Source organism: Glossina fuscipes, unplaced genomic scaffold (genome assembly GCF_014805625.2).
Source record: "Glossina fuscipes isolate IAEA_lab_2018 unplaced genomic scaffold, Yale_Gfus_2 3, whole genome shotgun sequence".
Taxonomy (NCBI): Eukaryota; Metazoa; Arthropoda; class Insecta; order Diptera; family Glossinidae; genus Glossina; species Glossina fuscipes.
In genome coordinates, this window is record NW_023998417.1 from 11360971 (window position 1) to 11385342 (window position 24372).

General features: G+C 34.0%; 2 protein-coding genes and 1 long non-coding RNA gene across 3 annotated transcripts in view; 1 reads left to right on the plus strand and 2 right to left on the minus strand.

Moving 5' to 3' along the window:
* LOC119634940 overlaps positions 1-1474 on the minus strand; it is a 55746-nt gene extending 54272 nt beyond the window's left edge. Inside the window, exon 1 of the long non-coding RNA XR_005247002.1 lies at positions 1401-1474. This is a non-coding gene — a long non-coding RNA (uncharacterized LOC119634940). The remainder of the gene's footprint in view (positions 1-1400) is intronic.
* A 14970-nt stretch (positions 1475-16444) lies between these two features.
* Positions 16445-18492, plus strand: LOC119634939. The gene has a single exon (XM_038029382.1). The coding sequence runs from the start codon at positions 18045-18047 to the stop codon at positions 18441-18443; it is 399 nt and encodes a 132-aa protein (XP_037885310.1). The 5' UTR covers positions 16445-18044; the 3' UTR covers positions 18444-18492.
* On the minus strand, positions 18463-19168 carry LOC119634938 (general odorant-binding protein 99b). The gene is made up of 2 exons (XM_038029381.1): positions 19062-19168; positions 18463-18947 (listed from the first exon to the last, which is right to left on the minus strand). Exons 1-2 carry the CDS (start codon positions 19101-19103, stop codon positions 18528-18530), a joined length of 462 nt encoding a protein of 153 aa, XP_037885309.1. The 5' UTR covers positions 19104-19168; the 3' UTR covers positions 18463-18527.
* Positions 19169-24372: the final 5204 nt, after the last annotated feature.

Genomic DNA, 24372 nt, shown 5'->3' on the forward strand with positions numbered 1-24372 from the left:
AGAGTTATCAAATATGAACGGATTCGGCTTTTCTGAAATCTTATATATGCGCTTTTCGGAGTTACAAACGGAAAGATAAATTTATTACACATTTTGGAATGACGTAGTCGGGGATAGGGAAAAAAGAACTGTTTTAAAATGATTTTTAGAATATTTCGATTAAAATATCAAATGTTACAAAGCACTATAGACTCCTGGCAAGTGAATAACGAAAAGCCTGCACTCCCCGTGCACGCTCTTGAAAATCTCTTTCCACTTCTTACGCCCACATATACAGATTGTTAATAAAAACACAGTATTTATTATACAAATTCACTGGAGTAGTTAGTTACCTATATATACATATATATCTATATATATATATATATGTATATATATATATAGATATATATGTATATGTAGATATAGATATATATGTATATGTAGTAAACAAATAAAAGATATGTTGAAAACACTGGCTACTGTGAAAATTGCTCGCAAAAAAAATTAAAAAAAGAGAGAATAGTATAATGGCCAACGTTCCAATCTTTACATACATATCCACGAATGTAAACACATTTATACAAGCATATGCATATATTTATCATATATATATATATATATATATATATATTTGCGCAAAAGTGTTTGTATACGTTTGCAGTGAATGCTATGCCATGCAAAGTAAAAAAAATAAAAAAAATACTCGGCATCATTTATATATAACAAGTGAGTTGAAAGTACTTGAGAGATTGAAACGAAGTAAAAACACTGACCATTAAAATATTAAACAAAACATCAAATCATAAATTGGTAACGTTCACTTCTTCTTCTCCCCCCTTTCATCTCCACCATCATGCCACAGATGGCTGTCCTGACTTACTTTGTCCACTTGTGTACAATTTTTTTTTTTTTTTTTTTTTCAAACTTTACAAGTGCAAGCAGTAGCATTTATGTGTTTTCCAATTGAACCATTTCTCAAGGATGTATGTGCACATCCAGAATTCTATTCGAATATGTATAAAACTTTTATAGAAATCTGTGTATTTTCGTTCAAGTACAAGAAGTAACTAAAGTTGGATATAGTACCCAATAGCCAGTAACAATGACTTAAAGTTTTTAAACTCTCTCGAGAAAAGAAAAAAAAAAAAAAAAAAAAAAAAAAAAAACCCAAAAAAAAATTGTTCTAAATTTTCTGTTAAATTTTTTTAAAAAAAAACATATTTAACCTTTTTTTTTTTTTTTTTTTGTTTTGCTTATTTCTTCGATTTCTGTGAGTGATCCTTAACAATTGACCGAAAACAAAAATGCCAACCAACCGACAATGTTCATCATCATGGTCAAGTCACTTGCAAGCGAAATCAATTTATTTTCATTTTCACTATTTTTTTCCCCCCATATATTTCGTTTCAGACACTTACCTCAGTTCTCGGCCATCTCCAACTCTTTCTCACTTTGTCTTCCTTTCCGCAAAAAAAAAAAAAAAAAAAAAAAAAACATTCATCCATTTAACTGTTCAATTGCATAAGGTTTCGTTTGAACATCTCAACGGAAATATTCTGCAAATAAATCAGTGAATGCTTTGTCAAAAACTCTTTCATATCAAATATGCTTTAAAAATTAGTATATAGTTGGAAAAGTAAAAATAAATTCTTTATAAGCTCTTATCTAGCAAAGCGATTTCATTATTATCATAATTTCAATAATAATTCACGAAATTCACAAAATAAATGAATTCATCTAAAATGACGGATGCCATGCATTAGTTTGATGTTTGAAAGGCAACTAGTTGCTGAATAGAATGTGATAACGATTGAAATTAGAGAGTATTTGAGAAATATATATATATATAGAGTATTTGAGAAATAGACGAGGTCGCGGTGTCATAATTTCGATTAGAATCTAAGAGAGAAGGCCCCGATGTTCAATGATGGCATTTTAGATAAATGAAAAATGACTCGTTGACGGAATCTCAAACGTAATAATAAAAATCAAAATTTTATCTAATTTCCTTCTTTTTTTTGTCAATTTTCTCAAAGATTAGATGCTGCTGCGTATGTCAGCCGTTCCACCGAATCGCTGGCTACGAGCTAAACTAGAATTGAATATTTGACTCCTAGGCACCTGGGAGTTTTTATTATTTCAAAACATCTTCAACTCTCTGACGGCTTTGCTTATCTTGTAGCCGCTCAACCTAGGATTAAAAAGCTTAGATTCAAAAATAATACTGATTATCTACCATATTCCCTTACAATGTTTACCATAAGTTTCAAAGATTTGGCTTATCAGCCCCACAGCTCGTCAACGTGAGGTTAAACAGTCTGTGTAATAATTAATACTACATCCTAACTGCTTTCAACTAAAATGTATCTCTGTTCGCATCTAATCACTTCACTTATCAACCAGCTTAGCATTAAATAGCATTGGTCTAAAAAATGATATTGCTTCCGCACGGCGTTCTCCTCATATACAATTTTATGCTCATTCGATTACTTCCTTTATCGATCTTGCTCCCTTACTGTATATCTTCTTGCACGCAATTAACTCTTAACTTAGCAGTCCAATGATTAATTATCCTCAGATTCCACTGTCTACTACAGTAAATAATATCGTTTGTTTACTATGCTTAACCCGGAACTATTTCTGTTTAAATTTAGCTACGTTGTTCATCAGCTATATGCCTTCTGGCTACATTCAACAATTTTGCGTATCTGTGTATAATGGCGGTTAGCCAATCGCTGTACTGGACTCAGTTGGATTGGAACCAGAAAATATTTTAGGATTTAATACCATCTACTTAAACCTACAGTTTGAAAAGGAATAGGACCTCAGAACTTAATGGCTCACAATGTAAATTAAGGCACGTTAACCGTATGACATCTAATAGTATTTAGGATTTGACAGCGTAAGCTGGAAGCTGAATCCGCTTCAAATATTTCGACCTTCATACAGGGTCCCATTTTCAGTTAGCTAGTCTAAAGTTTGCTTAGTTTCTGATCACTTTTTTCGATATTAGGTTTACGGCGCCCGTCAAACTGGCTGGTTTATGATTTCAAACACAAAACTCCACATAACGATGAAGATAATCCATATCAGCTTTTAATGATCTGATGTAGCAAATATATATATCTGTACTTTTTTTCTGGATTACGCCCATTTTCATATTGTTATTCTTACGGAAATCAGTCAGTTTGGTGGGTAAGATTTGTGTGTCGTCACAGTTGCAAAAATAAAGATATCAAAGTAAAATTTGGCACAAACATTTCCTGATCGATTAGGTACATCTGTTTAAAAAATGGGCGTGATATGTTCACACACACGCACACAAAACAGGAAAAACCGAAACTACCCCAAAAACGCGAAAAGTTTTCTAAAATTTTCGTTTCACACCTTCGATCCCTGCATGCTTTGGGTGTAAAAATAGTCGTGATCGATTTACTAATACTCCCATAATTAGCTATAATATTTTAATTCCAGCTTATTCCTAACAGCATGAGTAAAACATGCTGTTATGCAGCACATTCGCTGCATGCAGTTAGGTGCAGCACAATCGCTAAGTGCAGCGTTGCATTCAGCTAAATGCAGCATATTCGCTGAACTTTATATTTGCTTTTCACTGGATCTATGACATATCCAAAGACAAGTCAAGGCGTACTACATATTATTTCGCATACATATTAGACTTAAGGCGCTCAATATGCTTCCATATAGTGAAAGTAATGAATGCTTCCTATTTCTTTTTCTGAAATTGGAGGTAAATCAACCAAATCCAAGACATGATTCACAGTTTCGATGACCCGGGAAATGCGTTTTAAACTTTGGACTTCCAAATCACTTCTTACTATTTTTCATCCGTATTAGCGTAAATTAATGTAAAGCGAACTGGAACTGAAGTTATCATCGTTTTTATTTAATTAATTCTCCGTAAAAATGTTTGCGAAATTAAAGGAATTTGTTGCGCTTTCACCGAAAATTAATTTTAATAAAATTCTCTACAATTCGAAAATAATGGTGTGCCTGGGTTGTGGATGTATTCCCTATTTGCTTGGGATATGTACTTTAAGCGAATAAAATTAAATGAGTGAAAACGCTTTAGCTACCTCAGCGCGAATCTCGTATACCCAACATTTCAAGCGAAACACAAGTTTATACAAATTGCGGAATTTTCCGTCAATAGTAGGTTTGTCGAATCGCAGATCGCCATTGTTTTTACACCATATATGGTTCCTGTTTTACGTTGAAGTTTGACTTTTGATATCTCATTATATGCCACCTTATGCTTATATTACTGACTACATTTTTTTCGTTTTTTTTTTTTTTTTCTTATTTTCTTAACTTTGAAAGTGGACCGACCTATAGTAAGAATTTAAGCTAAATTTCACCTTTGCATTATATTTTTTTAATTTTGGTATGCGATCTGACGTCGCTTGCACAAGCAATTAATTCGACTCAAAATTGTAAAACCCTATCGAGAATATAATTATGATATACATATAAAGAATTTTTTCAAACCCACGGAACTTTCGTGTGTTTTATATTTTATTAATGAAATATTTAAAACATTTTTATACACAATCGAAGCCACATTTTAGGAGAACATTTTATTCATTTTGTTTTATAAATCTTAACCTTAGGTTGAAGCGTACCCTCGGTGGATATACATATGTATAGAATATATATAAACAAATCAATCCAAGATATCAATCTCATCAATTCAAATGTGAACCAACTCTCCATGGAAAAGTCTTTATGTTCATTCTCATGATGAAAGAAGTGCTATTTTTGTATTCATGGCTGTGCTTACGCTTGAAGAGTCTTCTAGGGAAGCTACAAGCACGCAAACGAAATTAGTATATCGTTTTAGTTAGTAGCGGAATGGAAAACTGACAGAAGCCTAAAACGATGCCAAACGTACGAAAAATTTTTAGCATAATTAATTTATATGCGTTGCAAGGAATCCTTTCACGCAGTGCTAAAATTTCACAAAAACAAAAAAAAAAAGGAAAAAATGAAGGTTTTCCTAACATCCATCACCTATCAAAATATGTAAAAGGAAAGTTCACAGAGTTCCCCGCAACACGCGCATCCATCCATCCATCCATCCATCCATCCATCCATGTTATCTGTGAACTCTCAGTTTGCTCCTCCCGTGATATTAAGTTCTCTGTACCTTGAAGGGTCTTCACGCGGTGTAAATAATTTTTAATAAAAATGAAGCTTTGTGTGCGTGAATTTTTTTAAGCCGTTAGTTATTAAAAACACATTTTAAACGCAAACAAATAAACCAACAAACAAACGACTATTTGGTACTTTTTTCCTTTGTCATAATCGTTTATAAGATGTTTCGCATTTCTTTTGTCTTTTGTCTTCTGTTTGAAAGATAGTTTAACGCTTTCCTTGTTCCTTCAAAAAAAAAAACCAAAAAAAAAAAAACAAGAAGTAAATAAAAACGATAAATATAAAACCACCACAACCACAACAACAATTAGAGCAATTAAAGGTGTGATTTTTGCAGATGAACTCGAAAAGGATGAAAATTAAGTGAAGAAGAGAGAAACCACACAAGTTGCTTGGAATTATACTTTTATTCGATTTAAAATTTAATTGCATTGAAAAAAACGGTCATCACACAATAGAACAGAAGATATGAAAATGTTACAACATAAATTAACGAAGCAATTTGTTGGCAAAACTCTTCCAAAAATGGTCAGCCAAGTGGAAAACATACAACAACAAACACACGCACTCACAATTCTAATATGTGTTGAGTATCATAAACAGCTCAGACCAACAACAATTACACTGACTCTATATATATATATATATATATATATATATCTATATTTATATCATATCATATATATATCTATATTTATATCATTTAAAAACGAAATCATACACAATCGAACAAAACAACTCATCGCTTATGTGGGAGATTTTTTCCGCTCTTAAGCGTTTCAAGGATCTGTCTTGAGTTTATCATTATTTCGTAAAATGTTTTGATAATTTTTCCTAAAGAAAAAGAAAAAAAGTATACAAGCCCAACATATGTATATATACACACACACACACTTGAATATTATAATAAATAAATAAAATATATATTTTTATTATTGCAATTTTCCTCAACCAGCAATTCTTCGATACGATATTCTCTACCGCACTCTACTTTACTATAAAAAGAACGGCCACTTTAGACTTATTGTTAAATTGTTCATCATGGCAGCAACAGCCCCAAGGATGATCAACTTTTGTTGTCCTTAGATATCTTTTAAATAAATACATACAAATATTTATATACACATTTTTTCTTCTTCTTCTGCTGCTCTATTGTTAAAGGGCAGGTAGAAAGAAAAAAAAAACCCCACGAAGAAAAGGATTCACATATTTTTATAACACCCTACCGGAAGATGAAGGTGCAATAGTTTTAGCCTTAATTATGCCAAAGTTAGTCAATATAAATATCGACGTTGATCGAATAACTTAGCACCCAGTTCGAGTTCATTCTTCAATTCATTCTTTTTCTCGTATAGCAATCACTGGCCACCTATGATAAGTTGTTCGAGGCATATTCGTTAAGCAGGCTTAAGTATAGAACTTTGATTGCTTCGACCGTTAAAAATGGGAAAACGAAGAGAAAAAATGTCAAGAAAAAAGGCTGAGGATGTACTTGGCGAACAACATCACATCAACTGCTTTTCGGTTTTCTTGCTGTCTTTCTCTCCATTTAAGTGGAAACCCTTGTGCGATCTCCAGAATCTTCTCCAGCGTCTTTTCAAACGTATAGAGAGACATAGAATTAATCCGAACTCGCTGTCTTCAAACTATTTCGACGGTCTTTCCCGTCCGCCTTTTCTCTCTCATATGACGAATACGCATTCGATGCGATTCCGCGACAGTTGTCTTCGAATGCCCAGAGAAAATCAATGTTTTCCACAAACTAGTTCAGCACCATTACACACAAGCTCTTTGTTATTGTATGAGACTTGAATCGTTGTTAGTTGAAAATCTGACGCAGCTTGACAGCGGCTACATTGACCGTTAACGTCATCTATGATCGGATTCACATTTACATATCAGTTAATCTGATGATGAATCTGAGATGAAGGACTTAGTGAACCTACTCACCCTATAAGAGATCTTAAAAAGGAATAAAGCAGTGAAGAAATGAAAAATTGCAAATATTTTCTTTCCAAAAGGCGTAATCTATACCAGCAGACTATGATTTAAAATTGGAGTTCACCTGAGATACATAACAGTAATGAGAAACTATTAAAGCGCTGTCTGTTATTGTGTTGTTCATCAAATATCACGATTTCTAAATACATCGAGACGATACACGTTGGGTATCCGAAATTCATTGCAACGCAACTAAGTTTTCAAGACTAGTTAGTCTTTATGTTTGTGTTCTCTTTTTTTCTCTTCGCTTTTTGTATTCAATCCAATTATTTAAAAATTTGTTTACATCGACAATAAGTAGTATTTGATAAAAATCTAAGATCGTCAATGCAAGTCATACAGTTTGCACTGGAGTGATAAAGAAACAAACAAATAAATAAATAAAAATAAAAATCATAATAAATAAATATATCACAATAACATAATGCTTCAATTAACTCATAAATTTCCAGTGAAATGATAAATAAGTTAGGGAAGAAAAGATTTATCAAATCAATGAACGAAAAAAGCGAACAATAAAAGAAAAATCTTATCTTAGAGTAAACGCTTTAATGTTTATTTACATTTCCAACTCTTGCCGAAACTTAAGCTAGCTTAGAAGATGGTAGGGTCGAGCGAGAATGACAAAGAAGCTGTAAAGACTTCATGTACATGTACCGCTAACCCGAGGATAGGATGTAATGAAAAGCTCGGGCTCTTTTAACTAAACTTGGGCCCTCATCTCTACGACAAAAGCTGCTGCCACATCACAAATTTTGGGCCCTTGAGAGTGCGAAGCATTCTGTGGTCCTGCCCTGATGGATAAGAATTATTAAAAAGGAACGTCGCCACGTAAAGCAAGTGTTTTTTGTACTTTTACCAAACAATTTAGAATAGAGTCAAGGCAAAGGTGTTGCTGTAATTGCACATATATTTTTTCCCCATTTTAACGGTTTTATTTTTTATTTTTTTGTTCTTTTCGTTTTTTATATAACATGATTGATTAGCTTTGTCAATAAACGTAGAAAAATGAACTGTGAAATGCAGCGTAAAGAAATTCTTAAAAATGTAATCAAGAATAAATTTTCATACAAAATAATAGCTTGGCATAGGCATACGCACACACACACACACACACACACACACAAAGCTGCCTATACAAAATTGCACAGTCAAAGTGAAGTGTTTGTGTTTGTTTGAGGCCACAAACAATTTCTAATATTTTTGTAAGAAAAAATTTAAAAAAAAAAAAAAAACAACAACAACAACAACCAAATGCATTTAATTGCATTTAAAAAGAATCTTTTCTCTCTCTGCCAATAGGAAATGTGCGCATGTTGTCGTTACGGTTATTATGGGTCTTTCAAGAACAGTTTTACATGTACAATAATTAAGAACATAACACCTTCTTCTAACTTCTTAGAGTAATATATTGCTTGCATACTTGCTGCGCTGGTGTTCGTGCTTAAAAAACACATTAATTTGATTGTTAGAGAGCACTTGCTACACTCGATATACGTTTTATATATATATATATATGTATATGTATATGTATGCCCGTGTATGTGTTTATGTATAAACGAAAGCAATGGACCAAACATTCTATAATTATTTTACAGCAGACTAGTTGTATTGAGCATGCAATCCGTCATCAGTCAGTCACTCAATCAGTCAGTCAGTTACTTACTCATTAATTGCAAACATTTTCAATTGATTAGTTTCTCAAAGAGATTGAAACTTCCAGTAGCGTGAGTTCAACTCAATCATAAATTGATTGAATTTTTCATTCATATTCTACTGATATTTTGATACACAAGTACGAGGTTAACTTCATATGTGTTACAGCGTCAAGCGAAGTCAAGCCAACCTGCCGAAGAGATTCGTTATAAGATAACTTTTTCCGTAAACTCACTTAGATGTCGATTGAATTGATAAATTCTTTCTTACCTTCAATCGAGAATTTTTTCTCCGAGATTTCCAATGAAACAATTATACCTTTACCATAGAATTTCTGTGATTTCTAAGCGTAAAACTGAATCAAATGAATATTTGGGGCCTTTTTTTTGATCTCGACTTCAAGGGCGGACAGTGAAAAGAATAATAGTCACATAGCTTTAGCTCTCGAATAAACGCTAAATGCTTCGGGACATTTCAATTTTTGCCACTGGCGACGACTTTCCTATTAGCCAGTTGTGGACATTTTGTTTCACGCTTTAATCGTGAGAGGAGAGAGCGGTTAGTTGTCTAAAGCCTGCTTACTTGCAACCTAGGACGAGTGGCAACAATAAACTGAGTAGGAGTGGGCATCACAATTCACTTTTTCATTTTTACGGCAAGCCCTACAAAAACAATTTTACTAGAACTGAATATAAGCAACGCGTACGTCAAGTGAAGCATTCATCCGTCGAGGACCTATGAATGAATGACTCTGCGAAAATGAATGTCCTCCTCGGGCATAGTAATTCCAAAATTAACCACTGAGATTATCTAACAGTTAAAACTTGGTCCTGATCAACCAACTAGGGCGCTCATAATTTGCACGACATATTCTAACTTCTCGATATTGGTGTAAGCACATTCATGATCTACGAATGTAGTCTTCCCTCGCACTTGAATCAACTCAAACTGTAGCTACATCATCATTGTCAAATGAGATATCGTTTGCAGTACCTAGGTGCGCTCCTTCTCGAAATCAGAAAAATACAAGGCAAAAGGGTTACGAGAAGCTTTCGCAAATATTATGCAAAATTTTCAGACATTACTGGAATATCTTCAATCATAAGAGAACCCGGCAACAAGCATTCGTTAACAAGCCCTTGTAAATATTCAAACATACGCTCTGATCTTTTCATGACCACCCCCACGCACTCCACTTATCCTTAACAATTTTAAAATAATTTAAAATCTAATTTGTTACTTTTATTAAAAAAAAAAAAGAAAAAGAAAAATCAACCACATACGGCCACGTGCTTTACAAACACAGCCTTTGCCAAGAAATTATTTTCACAATCACGCATTTTGCTGTCAACAATGCATTTTGAGGGTAAACCAGCCTAACGACCATTCAGTCATTTCACTTATTTATATGTTGATTCTAATAACGCGCTCATCAATGACACGTTACTCTTACGCTTATATTTTCTTTACATATTGTTGTTGTTATTGCTGTTGTCATTTTTATAATTTCATTTTCATTGTATTCCTTTTATTGCTTTATTGTTACTAGTTATTATCGCCTGGTCTAAGTTAATCCTATTTCCAGGAGATTACTGTCACCAAAACATATTTTCTCAACGTTCAAATACATTAAAAATTATTTATTATTAAATTTAGTTCATCGAGGAAAGACCTGCCGAAGTGATGTCACTTGTAACCAAAACTTAGACAGGGGGTGAATCCTTTTGTCTGCCTATTGGCTTTGCTATGGTTCTTTAGAAAACACATTGAAAAAAAGGGGAGAACGGAAAAAGTTAGATTCGTATTCGAACTAAGTCGAATCTATTGACACCTTTCATTTACGTTATTGTCTTTACGTCTTAACCCTTTTAACTAATACTTAAATTATTTTGCTTATATCTGTGAAAGCAAGTCAAAAAGCAAACGGTTCCAAGTTACCAATAAGATTAATTACATTTTCTCCGTTGGATTAATTTGGAAGTATTGCAATGATTTCGATCTTTTCGAGTGCTCGTTATCAGTCTCTTGAATATTTTTAATTAGTGTCATATACATATATATATGTATATATATGCCTCAGAATAGATAAATGATTGCACGTTCTAACTCATAAATAGACGAGTAGATAAAGTATGAACCGAAAGACATCAATTGGCCAACAGACATCAAGAGCGAACGAATAACCGAGTAGAAGGGCAAATGTACAGCCAATAGATCGACAAACAAATGGAAGCATGAACGGAACGTAAGGCGAATAAAACGAAGAACCGGTATATGAACTGAAAAATAGTTTTACAACAAACAAACGTACACTTGGACGTATGGACGGACAGACAAAAAACAAGACGGACATACTGATCGATAGGTAGTAAAATGAATACGCCATTCGGACAGTAGTTCGATGAGAAAAATGAACATAAATTAGTGAACAAAAAAACCGATTGCAGGGCAGATGGATGGAGGTCATCAATAGATCGAAATGTTTGAAGTAATAATTGAGTAAATTGATGATAAATGGAAATAATAAACAGATGAATGAAAGGTCAAACCGGATGAATGGACAGAGCTGGTGGAAGGGCAAACTAATGTATGACAGACGGACGAATCTTCGTATCAGCGAACAGAAATGAACAAACGTCCATAAATGACACAGTACAAAAGATTGGACTGACAATATTAATCTTATACTTTGCGTATACGATTACTATGCAAATGGAACGATAAAATAAGCATACCGTCCCTATTCAAATTCCTAACTGTACAAATTTTTTGGTCAAACAGTTATTGTTTGGTATTTTTTTAAGTGAAGAAATATAATTTCGCCCATAAATTATGACATTTTTAACTGTTTATGATCTCTGGCTGGAAGGCGAGGCATTAAGGAAAATGGAAAAAAAAAAAAAAACGGTTAGTTAAACTTTTAAAACTTTTACATGTGTTGTTCGTTTCACATTTATTCAATACAAATCCCTCTTTCCCAGCTGCAAAATGCCCTTAAGCGAACTTGTGTATCCACTTTAATCAAATTCGTGAAATTCAATAAATGCGAAAACAATTTCAAGTTGAAATGATGGTCAACTGCTTTCGCCCGCATATTACAACAAAAGACAAGACATGAGAGTTAACGAGATGCGTTTCGTATGCGTTTAGATCCCTTTTGCTTGCAATGGAGTGCAATGCAAGGCGGCCTATTGTCTATTTGAATAACGTTATTTAACGAAAGCAGTTAGTATTATTTAACGAATGTTATCGAGTACAAATGCAATTGAATTACATATGAATTCATTTAATTGAAACAAATCCTTATTGCAACATGAACCGATTATATCAAGCATATAGCATTCAAGTTATGGTGCATATGAAGAAGACAAACATATATATACGTCGTTTACAAGAGTAAACTAAGTAAAGTTTCTCTATGAATTTGATGACAAGCAGAACAACAACAGCAACAACACTCATGAACATGTAATTAGGGAATGAGTTGAAAGTTAGTCTGGTTTTCATGTTCTTTCACACAAAAGCACATAATAAAATGGGAGCATAAGCCATTTTTCGTATTTGCCTCGGCCCGTACGTGTATTTATGTACGTATGCATATATATATGTGTGCGTGTGTGTTTGTGTGCTTTTGGAACATGTGTAGGAATGTACGCAGAGATGTGGTCAAAACTGTGATTATATTGGATTAGTGCGGTGGCATTTTTTTTTTTTTTGACCTGCTGACACGCACACACATATCAAAACCATGAAATTCAGACTTTTCGAAATTTGATTGCAATAGAAAGTGTGCTTTGCTTCGAATTGTCCGAGAGCAGCGACAACACTTGCAATTTGAGAAATTTTAAATAGGAAAATACTTAGGTTAAAATTACCTAACACTGGCATTAATAACATTCAATCGAACTCTACATAACAACAATTGAAAAGACGCGTGATTGCCTTTACCTTAACGAAGGGTATAAGCACTTGTCACAACATGGAATTATTAGCATTCGATCTGCCGTAAGCATTTTGGAAGACATAGCTACGCGGAAAAAATTGATAGATAAGTCGCTTGATAAACTTCTACAAAATTCTCTGAAGTTAAGTTTTCATGAGAAATTGATCACTTCCGAAACAAACGCATCTTGACTACTTAGTGAATTTAAAATCAGTCAATCAACTACAGTCGATTTATTCCAACTATCTTGAAGTAGTTGCAGGTGGGAGAAAGTTATTATTAGCAACAAAACTTCAGTAAAAATATCTTCGGAAATCCACGAAAACGGTGACGAAATTCAACTAAGCTCAATAAAAATGATCCCACGTTATTCTACATCCACCGTTCTGCGTTACAATTTTTCAATATCTGATGATCCCTATTTGCAGTTAATTACTTTATAGGCTACCGTCGCTTAGTTTAGTAGATAAGAACAGCGTATGGGTTCAATTTCCAGCACGATAAACCATACCGAGAAAGTAGACTCAAGCTCATAATGGCGTTCTGCTAAATCGATGTTAGCAATGGGTAACCGAAATCCACGTCCAAGTCAGCAGTGACGAGGTGCAACAAATTGTTTATTTGTGATGTGAGACAACAATGCCAGAAAATTATAAGCAATTTAGCAGTTGTAGACGACTATGATAATTAACATCCACGTGGGACTACGTCCAAGTTCGCAATAATAATGGATTACGTTCTGGATAATAATGCGGGCGATTTCGTTCAACTAAACAATCGTAGCGCAATAGTTCCGATTGAGCAAAGCTGCAGTGTTGTTAGCGAAGATATGAGACTATTTCAGAGTTAAACACGACTGGAAAGCAATCACTGGAAATTAGTTCGGGAACGACAGAGTAAAACGTGAGAGTTAGTAATGGTAAAAGGTTACACCCACCTACAGAACTGAGTTAAGCGTGGCCATGTCTATGGTCAAAATGACTATAAAATATCGAGGAAGTGTTAAGCTTCAAAGTTCCTCTAAATCTAACAATAAATAGATACATTTATTGGCCTCAAATCTAATATTATCTCTCCGCCGGCATTGAAGCTTATTGCCATTGTATTAGAAACGATAGCAGCGTAAGAAGAAAGCGTGGTCGTTTTGTGGCATGTGTTATGTAAAAAGGATGTGATTTCAAGGACACGTGCAATGTACGCAAATGTGTACAATTTTCGTCATTTCATAGGACGGACAATAAATACAATAATACATCTGCAGGATTTTACAATTTTCTAATTGCACTGTGCTTAATGACCTTTAAAACAAATACAAATAATAAAGCCAAATACGCAAACAATTTTCGACGCGTTATGTCTGCATTACACACAACTCTCTTGTATCCATCCACATATTTTAAAACATGTTCACATGTACATAGCAATGCATACAAAAACATTTCTATTCATAATACAAAAGCATACTTATAATCGACATTTAAAATACTGTTTTAATATTCTGTTGGCTCCGGTTAAACGAAGAACAATAATGATAAGGACATCCAAGTGTATGTATGTATGTATGTATGTATGTATATGTGTGTAAATAAGGTTTACCTGCACTTAATTTTCAATTGTATTATCTTTAGCTTATATTTGGCTTCGTGCATGTAAAACCAATGAACGGGGTGAGGTTTATGGGAAGGCAGGGTTGGCAAGGTTTCAACTAAGACCGCACATAGCATAGAATTTAAATCCTTTTACTCACTACACTATTTGACTTTCGACTGCTGGTAGTAATGTTGCTGCTTACGACTGCATGCAGTTGACAGCAAATAACTCCAATGAATACAATTGCGAAATTAATTTGCCATGGAGATGCAATTATTATCTCGATATAGTAATGAAAAGGGAGCGGAAGATGTATAAAGAGAGAGTGAAAGAGAGAGAGAGAGAAAGAGAGAGGGTGTATGGCAAAGGGCGGCAAGGGCATAAAGGATTCCAAAATTTAAAGAGATGTGTTACTATTGTCTGTTTGTATCATTGTACGTTCTAACGTAGGAGGATGAGAGACAGAGAAAAAAAAAAACAATTTTCTGCACAAGATTTGCGAAATAATTCCAAAATAATTTCAAAACAATACAGAAATACAAAAAAACAAAACAATACAATAGCATTGAAAAAGCTTAAAAGTGAAGGAGTTATAGATAAAGTAGTAGATCTGAACACATCTCTCCTCTCTGTGTGCTGCAGAATGTGGAGATATATAAATAATAAGTCAAGTTTGCAAAAAGAAAATTTCACTCATAAGCGCAAAGCTAGGAATACGTTACACCGTCCAATAGATAGGGGAGTCTTGTCTGCTTCGGAATGGTAAGCCTTTTCAACTCTACGATCAGTATCTGCTACACCAAGTTGTGATATAAAACCATGAATAGGTTGAGGCCTTAAGTCAGGTTAGGTCAGGATAGAAAGTGCTCCTGGACATAAGGCCAGCCCGTCCGGGAAGTAAGTTCCGTGTTAATGTAATCGTCTATGGAGTGTCTTTGGGAGGAGCACTGAAATCCCCCCCCCATTACGTTTGCGGTACACCAAAGTGATATCTGTAGGTCTATACTTTCGTTCTTCAAGCATAGTTTTAAAGATATTAGCGCTCGATTCCGAAAAGTTGAATTTCGTGATTATCTCGTGAATAAATAACAAATAAATGATTGAAGACGATTTGCTTGAGATACTTACGAAAAGCCAAACGCGTCTTGCTTTCAATATAATACCTCGGAGATAGAGGATTAACAAACTTGCCTGATGCCTGTCGTATCGAAAGCACAGGAATGCAACTATGTATGTTTCACTATTTTGCTGACCAAATCCCGCCCCCTAGTTTTTTCGAGAAATGTTTTAAACTCCACAGATGAACGATATGATGTCTGTCCCACACTGTTCCTTTCGAATTCAATTGCGCGTCTGAAAAGTGTACTGAGGACTTGAAATGAAATGAGCTTACACAAGGTCCTCCTCCTTTGCAACAAAGTAGGTAGCGTTGTTTTAGTCAAGCTAAAACTCCAGTCTATGATTGTTGACATGTTCTAGTGCTTCAGATATGATGAAACGATTCAATCGAATCTAAACACATCGACTGTCCAAGCGGGACAGCCTCTAAGAAAAGAGCTGAGATACGATAAAATATAAACAACAGCCAACGCATGATTGCGTTGAAATAAGCGAAAGTGTTTTTATTCAATAATTGAAACTTTGAAAATTTATTGTTGCTCTTAGGCCTCTTTCCCATAATTGGTATTCGCGGCTCCACTAACGAATGTGGAACTTTGGAAGCGTAATCGTTAATCTTTGATTTGAAGGTTTTGTCAAAACAACTTTTTTAAGAACAGCAAGCGATTGCAGTACCATTTGCTTGCATATGCTCTTTGTACTATTTATTGAATGATTGATGATCGTCAAGCAATAAAGACAAAAATAAAAAAAAAAAAAACAATTCGAGCTGAGCTCAGACTTTTTTTTTTTTCTATGATATCTAAAACTATTTAATGAATAATGAATAATAATTTGAACATTTCCCCCGTTATGTAAGTGTGTTTGAATGCGATTTTTTAAGATCATACTTGTCAGAGCGTCGCAACAAAAAAATTAATGTTTGCAAATAGATAATCACGTTAGTAATAAACTAATCTGTTTAATTGCATTTCAGACTCGGCTGAATTATAAAAAATGAAACAAGTTTTCTTTTTGTGTACATATGCTAGAGAGGTGGACATATGGCCCATATATAATGATTTGTGCGGTTTACACAGCACATATTGAGCACTTCTCAATAACTTCTCTTTAGTTAAATAGGAGATCTATGAGATCACTTGTTAAAGGTCAGGTTATCAAAGCAAATCAATTAGGCGTTCACATCGACCGCAAAGCTTTAAATTTCTTTTTCTTGCTTCAATTTTCTTTTTTTATTTATTTATTTATTTATTTATTTTTTTTAGTAGGCTAGCCATGCAAGGGTCGCAGAGGAGAGGAGATGTAGTATTCTTTTCTATTGTCTATGTTTGTCAATGACAAGTCATTTATTCAGGAAGTGGATTATGACTGTTTTAACCAAATGCCTCCTCATTAAACCATAGTGTTTTATTAACAACTTTTATACCCACCACCGAAGGATGACGAAATTTTGAACCATTTATTTATTCAGAAGCAACCTTTGCCAAGCAACGCTTGATTAAATTAGGGATCCATTGAAACATATCCATTTTTCGGTCTGTCCGTCTCGAATTTGACATCGGAATTTCCTGCACACAAACTAATATTGAAAATGGGCCAAATTGGTCAATGGATCTAACATAATCGAAGAACAGCTCGTTCCTGTTCAACTCGGATAAACTACAAGAGATGAACCCAAAAATTTCTATATGTTTTCTAAAAAAATGGAAATAAGCAACCACCGCGCCCATCTAATGTTATAGAGCAACCGAAATTTATTAGTATGCGTAAATGTAATTTGGTTGCAGTTTAGTAGTTTCGAAAAACAGATAAAAACATGACTCAAATTTAATCCACAAAACTTGACATAATTTTACATTGAAATAACTGTTAAGTGCTTGGATTAACGTCGTTCATCTCGACTGCTCTAGGGATCTAAAGTAGCTCTAACTAGTCACGGGTTAGTTTATCTCTAACAAGTCCCAAAGTAATTTAGTCCTTAGCTAGTTAGCAAGAAAAACATCTCATCATTTTGATGGTGGGGCGAAAACATTCGGACCTACCGTACTCTGAGATCTTTAATCTTTTAATTGATCGCATTATTCGAATCCGATCAAACGTTCTAGCTCTTGAAGCTATCAAGAATCGATTCTGTCCACGTGTTTGTCCGCCAAAGCATATGTCGGAATATATATGCCATCTGAGAAATTACGATTGGGTAGAACTGGCTGGAGTTCGTTCATATTATGTTAAGAAAAGAGCAAACGTTTAAAGAGGAGAACAAAGAAACGATGGAAATTAAGTGAAGCGTCGTACGCAAAGCTAAACTTAACTTAGCCGGTAGTGCGTAAGAAACTAATGCCAATAAAAACAGATACAACTGTTTTATGTAATTACATAGGAAATTGCCTATAAAAGTTTAAAACAAGCTACTAATGAGGCACAGTAGTTAAAGTCAACATTAAGCAAACGAACGAATTATAATTTCAAGTCGATATGTTCTTAAAGCACATAACACTGCTAATGTTCTTGGTAAGTGAAAATAACGGAAAAAAAATTGAAATCCGCATAGATAAAGATTTAATTCCTTCAATTTTAGATGTCAAGTTCGTATTCCTCAAGTGAAAACTGGAAACAGCCTACACCGCAAACCGTTGTACAAGTTGCTCAAAAATGCTTGCGCCTGCAGAACGGTTTAAATATAGAAACACTTCACGATGACCCGAAACAAGTTAGATGTTTCTTTGAGAATTTGAGTTTATGGGACAAGTATAATGGATTTAAGGCCGAGCGTTTAGGTTACGTGTTCAATAAACGTCAAATGATGAATGAAATCCTTGTCGCGGTAAGCTATTGCAATGATAAAACACGTCAAGACGATGCTAATAAATGGGCTTTTGAAGCCTATAGTTGCTTTGCCGTGGGACCGATCGGCAATTGGACGAATCTTTTTATAACGAATGCTTATAAAAAAGTGTTAAAAGATAAAGGATTGTAATAAAAGAAATTGAATTTGAAGAAAAACAAAAAAAAAAAAAAGAACAAATCGAGTCTCTCTCTATTTAATATTTAAAAAAAAGTCTTAATTGACACTAGACTTAACCAATTGTAAATTAGAATTGATGAAGCAAACACCACCACGATAGGCCCAGGCGCAAGGATCAGTGTCTTCCGGTTTCTTATTCGCGCACTTGGCAATCTTTTCATGGGTCTCATCGCTGTGATCGATTGCGCCGTGCGCACCCACCAATTGTTTATGAATTTTATGCACATCGAAGCCATGGTTCTCATCGAAGAAACCGAAATTTTTGAACATACATTTCATGTAACATTTTGTGAGCTCATCGTCGGGATATTGCCACTTCTTGTATTTCTCTAAAAGATCAGCGGGCACATTCAACTTGGTACTGCACTCGTCACGAAATTTAAGCAAATCCTCACGCGTTTTCACCACATAATCATCATCATCATGTTCATGATGGTGATGACCCCAAACTGTTGCCTAATAATAAGCCAGAGAAGCAAGAAGTGAAATATTTAAAAACCAAAAAAAAAAAAAACAAAAAAAACAAAAACAAACAAAAAATTAAATAAAATTCATCGCGTCGTCGCTTACCAATGTGGCCACCAAAACTACAATCACAATAATTGTTTTCATATTGTTTGCTACGCTCACTACTCTTCACTTGATACTGAACATCTGCTCTATCAGCCCTCAGGGTTTTTATAGGTTCACATTTTCCTACATTGAAATCCAGACAACTAAAGGTTATCGTTACTTTAAAAAACCATAATATAGCGACAACCATAAAAACAACAACTAGAACAATTAAATCAACATCATACAGACATCATGTTTTTGTGTATGTGTATACATACATAGAAATATATATATATATATATACGCATATAAATGTACATATGTATATGTCTATTTTAAGATAATTTTAATTTCATTTTTTGCACACAAAAATTTTTGCTTTTCATTACCGGCGACTATATCGTTTGTCGTGGAGCCTATAAAAGTTGCGCTCAAAACCGGTATATCGAATGTAAACAAATCGCTTAATAAATGATATCCATAAGCAAATTATGTTCAGCTTTGGGGGCGAATCGTAGACACTCATCTTCTAAAGCAAATATATATATATATATTTATATATATATATAATGAAGAATGCTTAGTCCTACAATCTTCTATTGATTATGAATATAGTTTGAATTTTTCGCTTTCTTCCGATATCTTTGGCAGTCGTCTGTGAAAGTGAATTCAAATCATTTATCAAATAACTTAATTTCTTGCTTTAAAGATAGCCAGGATAGATCAGGGATATATGGTTCTTCGGAACACAAGCTTTTCGTTATTGATTTTTAATTGTTTTAAACGTTAGCATAAACTTAGTATAACTTTGTTATCTAAAAGAGTGCACATAATATTTTATACTTTATTTTTATTGTATTTTACAAGACAGACTGGCCTGGGACTAGGCTTTTTAACAACACCAAGTTCAATTGCAAACAATTATTAAACTCTGTTCAATTGTAAATAATAACTAATTAAATACTTTTGTATAGATTCCCATACACTTCTGTACAGTGAAGCGAAATATTTTAGATTAACAGAGAGATAACAAAAACGAATATTCAAAGCAAACAAATCAAATCGACGTCAATCTGTCTTCCTATCCAAGATCCCAATCATGTAGCAAAGAAATACACCAATAATTTTAATCAAGCTCAACTTGGCATTGCCAGCATTTGGGAAACTAAAAGAAAAATAATTCTTTTCTTTTTCTTACTTAATAACGAGTTCGCCGCACTCGTCACGTTTGCTCACTTTTGTAAAATAATGTAAAGAACCTTTGATGAAAGTTGTTGTCTTCGTCAGGAATCTCAAGAATATGTTATGGGTTAGCATAATTGCAAGGAGACATTTCATTAGCACTTAGCGGTACTGTTCCTTGACTCAGAGGTACTTTTCCTAGGACGTGGAGGTGCATTTCTTTTCCTTAGAGCTACTTTTCTTTGGCTCTGAAGTACTTTTCCTTCACTTAGAGGAATTTTTCGCTTGACTTGGACGTGCTTTTCATGAGTAAAAAACTTGTGCGGAAATATTTGCAGCGAGAGACGCTTTGTAAACATGACTACAATCGTTTCTCAGAAATTCTAAATAATTTATTTTTTTAATAAATTACACTTCGCTCATATGGTTGTACAATTTATATTAAAAAATCTTCTTATGACCATTCATTTTATCAAAACGTTTGAAACGCTAAGAAGAAAGCACCAAAGACCCCAACGCATATACATTCTTGACCAGCATCAAAATTTGAATCGATTTAAACATGTCCGTCTGTCCAGGTACACCGTCTACTTGTCTATCTGCCTGTCCGTCTGTTTCACATCTGTACACAGGTTGGTATTGAAAATAAACCAAATCGTCCAAAGGGCAAGCCTACAGTACTAGGTATGCCTTTTTCGTAAAGAATAAAAAATTGGGTTTTTTTTTTGCTCATTACTCATAAACCATATCAGATAAATCTACACAAATTTGACCGTATATTCTATGGGCAATGTTACTGATCGTAAAATTTGTCAAATCCATCCCATTTTCAGTAGGGTTTGTCGCCGGAATGAACCACATTTATATAACTGGTTCTATTAAAGCAGTACCGATTGGTCTACGTCTAAGGTACTTGTGGGTGCTACACATGTCCGCACAAACTTGATATATCAGTTAAAACTTTTAAAAGCTCGCTTTGAAAAAAGTTTTGAAACTCTGTCTGATTCTTAAGAGAGACAAAGTCGCCAGTTATGGCATTAAGAATCCAAATTTTAAATAATCAGATCTCTCAACGAACATAGCGTTAGCCTAAAATGTTCCTATCATTCAAATTCAGATGAAATAATATTTGAGACTTGATACCCATTAATTTGTGCTATGAAATTGTTAGGCCGTTCCAACCTACGTTCAAGTCGAATCTTATCAACGGATATACTAAAACTTTAGCAATAGTTGTAAAATTTCGAATTCAGACTCTACGCGTCATAGTGATGTTTGATGGGCAAATAAGAAATTTTAAGGTGAAGAAATCAGCGTAAATGCTTCTTATTGGTTGCTCCGCTCCGAAAAATCAAAGTCTGACGAATTTATTTTTATTTCCCCTCAACAAAACTAGTCTATCAATCTATTGAGATAAATTCATCGGAAAGCTTCCGTAGCAAATCGTAGGGATAGATGTTAAATGACGCCATAAGCGTTATTAACTAACTGATAACTTGGCAAATAATAATGAAAATAATTAAATGATTCTTAGGCAATTAGTAAACGTGATAAGACAAACCCCGTTAATGCACATTAGAAACGTGCATCAAGACATGATGGTTTAAAGCTAACTACCCTACGGTCCCGCCGCCTTCTTTAGATTAGGTTACGTACACAACATAAATCACTTGATTATCGGTTAACCAATAAATTTTATTAATTTCAATAATTAATGGTTTAGCTTAAATAAGGGAATTATTTTGGTTTCAGCCAAACGGCTGATGAAAGCGTTTTACATACTAAATGACTTAATTGGGAAAACCAATACAGAGAACACACGTCCATGCACACATAAATAAGCAAATGCGCGACTAAGCAAAAAACTTTAACACTTTCTATGTCGACGAAAGTTAATCAATTCTTGTATGAGCTGAGATCCCATTATTCATTTGAATGTCTGAGAAAAGTGAAAAACTATGAATTCGAGCATTAAATATTTGTGCAATTAGTGCAAAAAGAAAAACAAAACAACAATATTTCAGCAAACTCATTAAGGTCAGATATGTTTTTATATCAAAGAAACGATCGTGTGCTCGCTGTACTTTTATTTAGTTCGCAATGGCCGCAGCAATGAATTTGCAATAATAATAACAATAATAATAATAATGATAATGAAAACTTATTAACCCTTTCATTGTCATTGCCTGCGACAAGCAAAGTGAAGCAGAGAATTAAGATCAAATTTATTTTAAATATGAAACAACTCATCAAAAATCCTCAAAAAGAGTTCGTTCCTAAGCATACCTTGAACTCTTATTTCATAGGGAGACCTACACCTCCTACTCCTTTTTATCTCAGTATCAGTTTGTTTCGGTCATCAATCAAAACTTTTCCAGCGGATTGTACACAGAGTCAGTTCTGAACACAGCACCATTTCTCATAAATCGAAATCTCATGAAAAGCTCTTTAAAGTTTATTAACATTTCACGTATTTTTCGCATTTTTCGCTTGAAATAGAATATTCGGATCTGTAAGGGGATTACGCTTTTAACAAGTAATCGCAAATTTATCGCAAATAAATTCGAGAAAATTGCCCATCACCTTGTGCTCACAAGGTAGCACACATTAATCTTTACGTGTAGAATATATACCCCTTCGTGTCAATTCCACAGATCAAGGTTGAAACCAGGCATAATGAATCCACAAATAACTTCACGTATGCCATAAAGAGAGCCGAAGGAAAGAAGATTTTAAATATATTCTCTCTTTTAATTTTTCATTAAGGGTACTCTTCCCAGACATGCTTTGGAATCAATTCCATAGATGTTGAAAGGTTTTAGAAATCTAAAGCAATAAGTACATTTGGCCTCTTGTACCGCCGGATGATTACAACGACAGTGAATAGACGCAAAGTATGTCAAAGTCATACTACCCGCCTTATGTACATTAGCAACTGTGTATGTTTGAAACATGAAAAGAAGCTGCAAACCGGCTAACCTGGAGCATACCTGTGAGAGGATACACTGCTCATGTACTGCTAGTGAATAAAATGTGACGGTACATCTGTCTTTCTGTCTCTTTGCGCATCGTTAACCTTCTTATAATTTTGAAAATTAAAATCTATGCCCTTGGATCTACAAATAAGGTATAAATAATGATGAATTTTCATTCGCAGCTCCAAACTTGCAATAGGAAGGTGAAGGAGCCGAGAATAAATATTGAAAAGTTCCTAGTTATCGAATCCGCGTTAGATAATATTGGCACTTGGAACATGGCACAGCTGCTTATTGGACTATCTGATTTAAGAAGTACTCATCTGAAAGCAATCTCGATCCGTGCTTAACATTAAATTATTTAAAATGATAGATTTCGACTATAATATCGAAGAGGGGAAGGAAGGTATAACTTTTTTACTTGTTTCGTTCATTCTAGTTTAGTCCGAACGTGGTCAGTTCAAGAATAACTTAAATGGCGTCTCTCTAGGGAGAATCTTTAATAACGTCGCCAAATTTAACGGCTTGAACCTGATAAGGACATGTATTGTATTGAATCAAAATCCGTGCCAATCTAATAATAAATTTGCACGCACGAAAAGAAAAAAAAAATGCATTCTAAGGCACCTTTTTATCTACGCAGGTGAACGGGCAGGTCCGGGAAATGAATACGTGTAAGAAAGAAACGAGAACGCCTCCTAAAACAAATTTGAAATAATAGCAACATATAGCAACAATAGCAATAACGAAAGTAAAAGATTAACAAACGACGACTGCTTTGTTAAAGAAATAAACAAAAACTAACATCAACTCGAGATAATTTGACACAAATTGTTTGTGTGCTGTCAGACCGCGGGGGGAAAAAAAAAAAAAAAAAAAAAAACCATGAAAAGTAGATGATCATCAAAGAGTTGTGAGAGGAGTGTTATTTAGCTTTTTTTTTGGTGTTTTTTTTTTTTTTTTTTTTTTTTAATTCAAAAGAAAGTGAAATGTTTTGCTTTGAGTGGTAGTAGAGTTTTTGACAAATTATGAGCAAACAAACATTCGTTACACATGTTGTTTAGGTTGATTTCAACGATTTCGATTAAGGTTAATTTTGTTTATCCATTTAAAGCGTTGCATACTTTGTTTAGCTTACTTTATTTATGAGTTTTTACTTCAAAAATAAC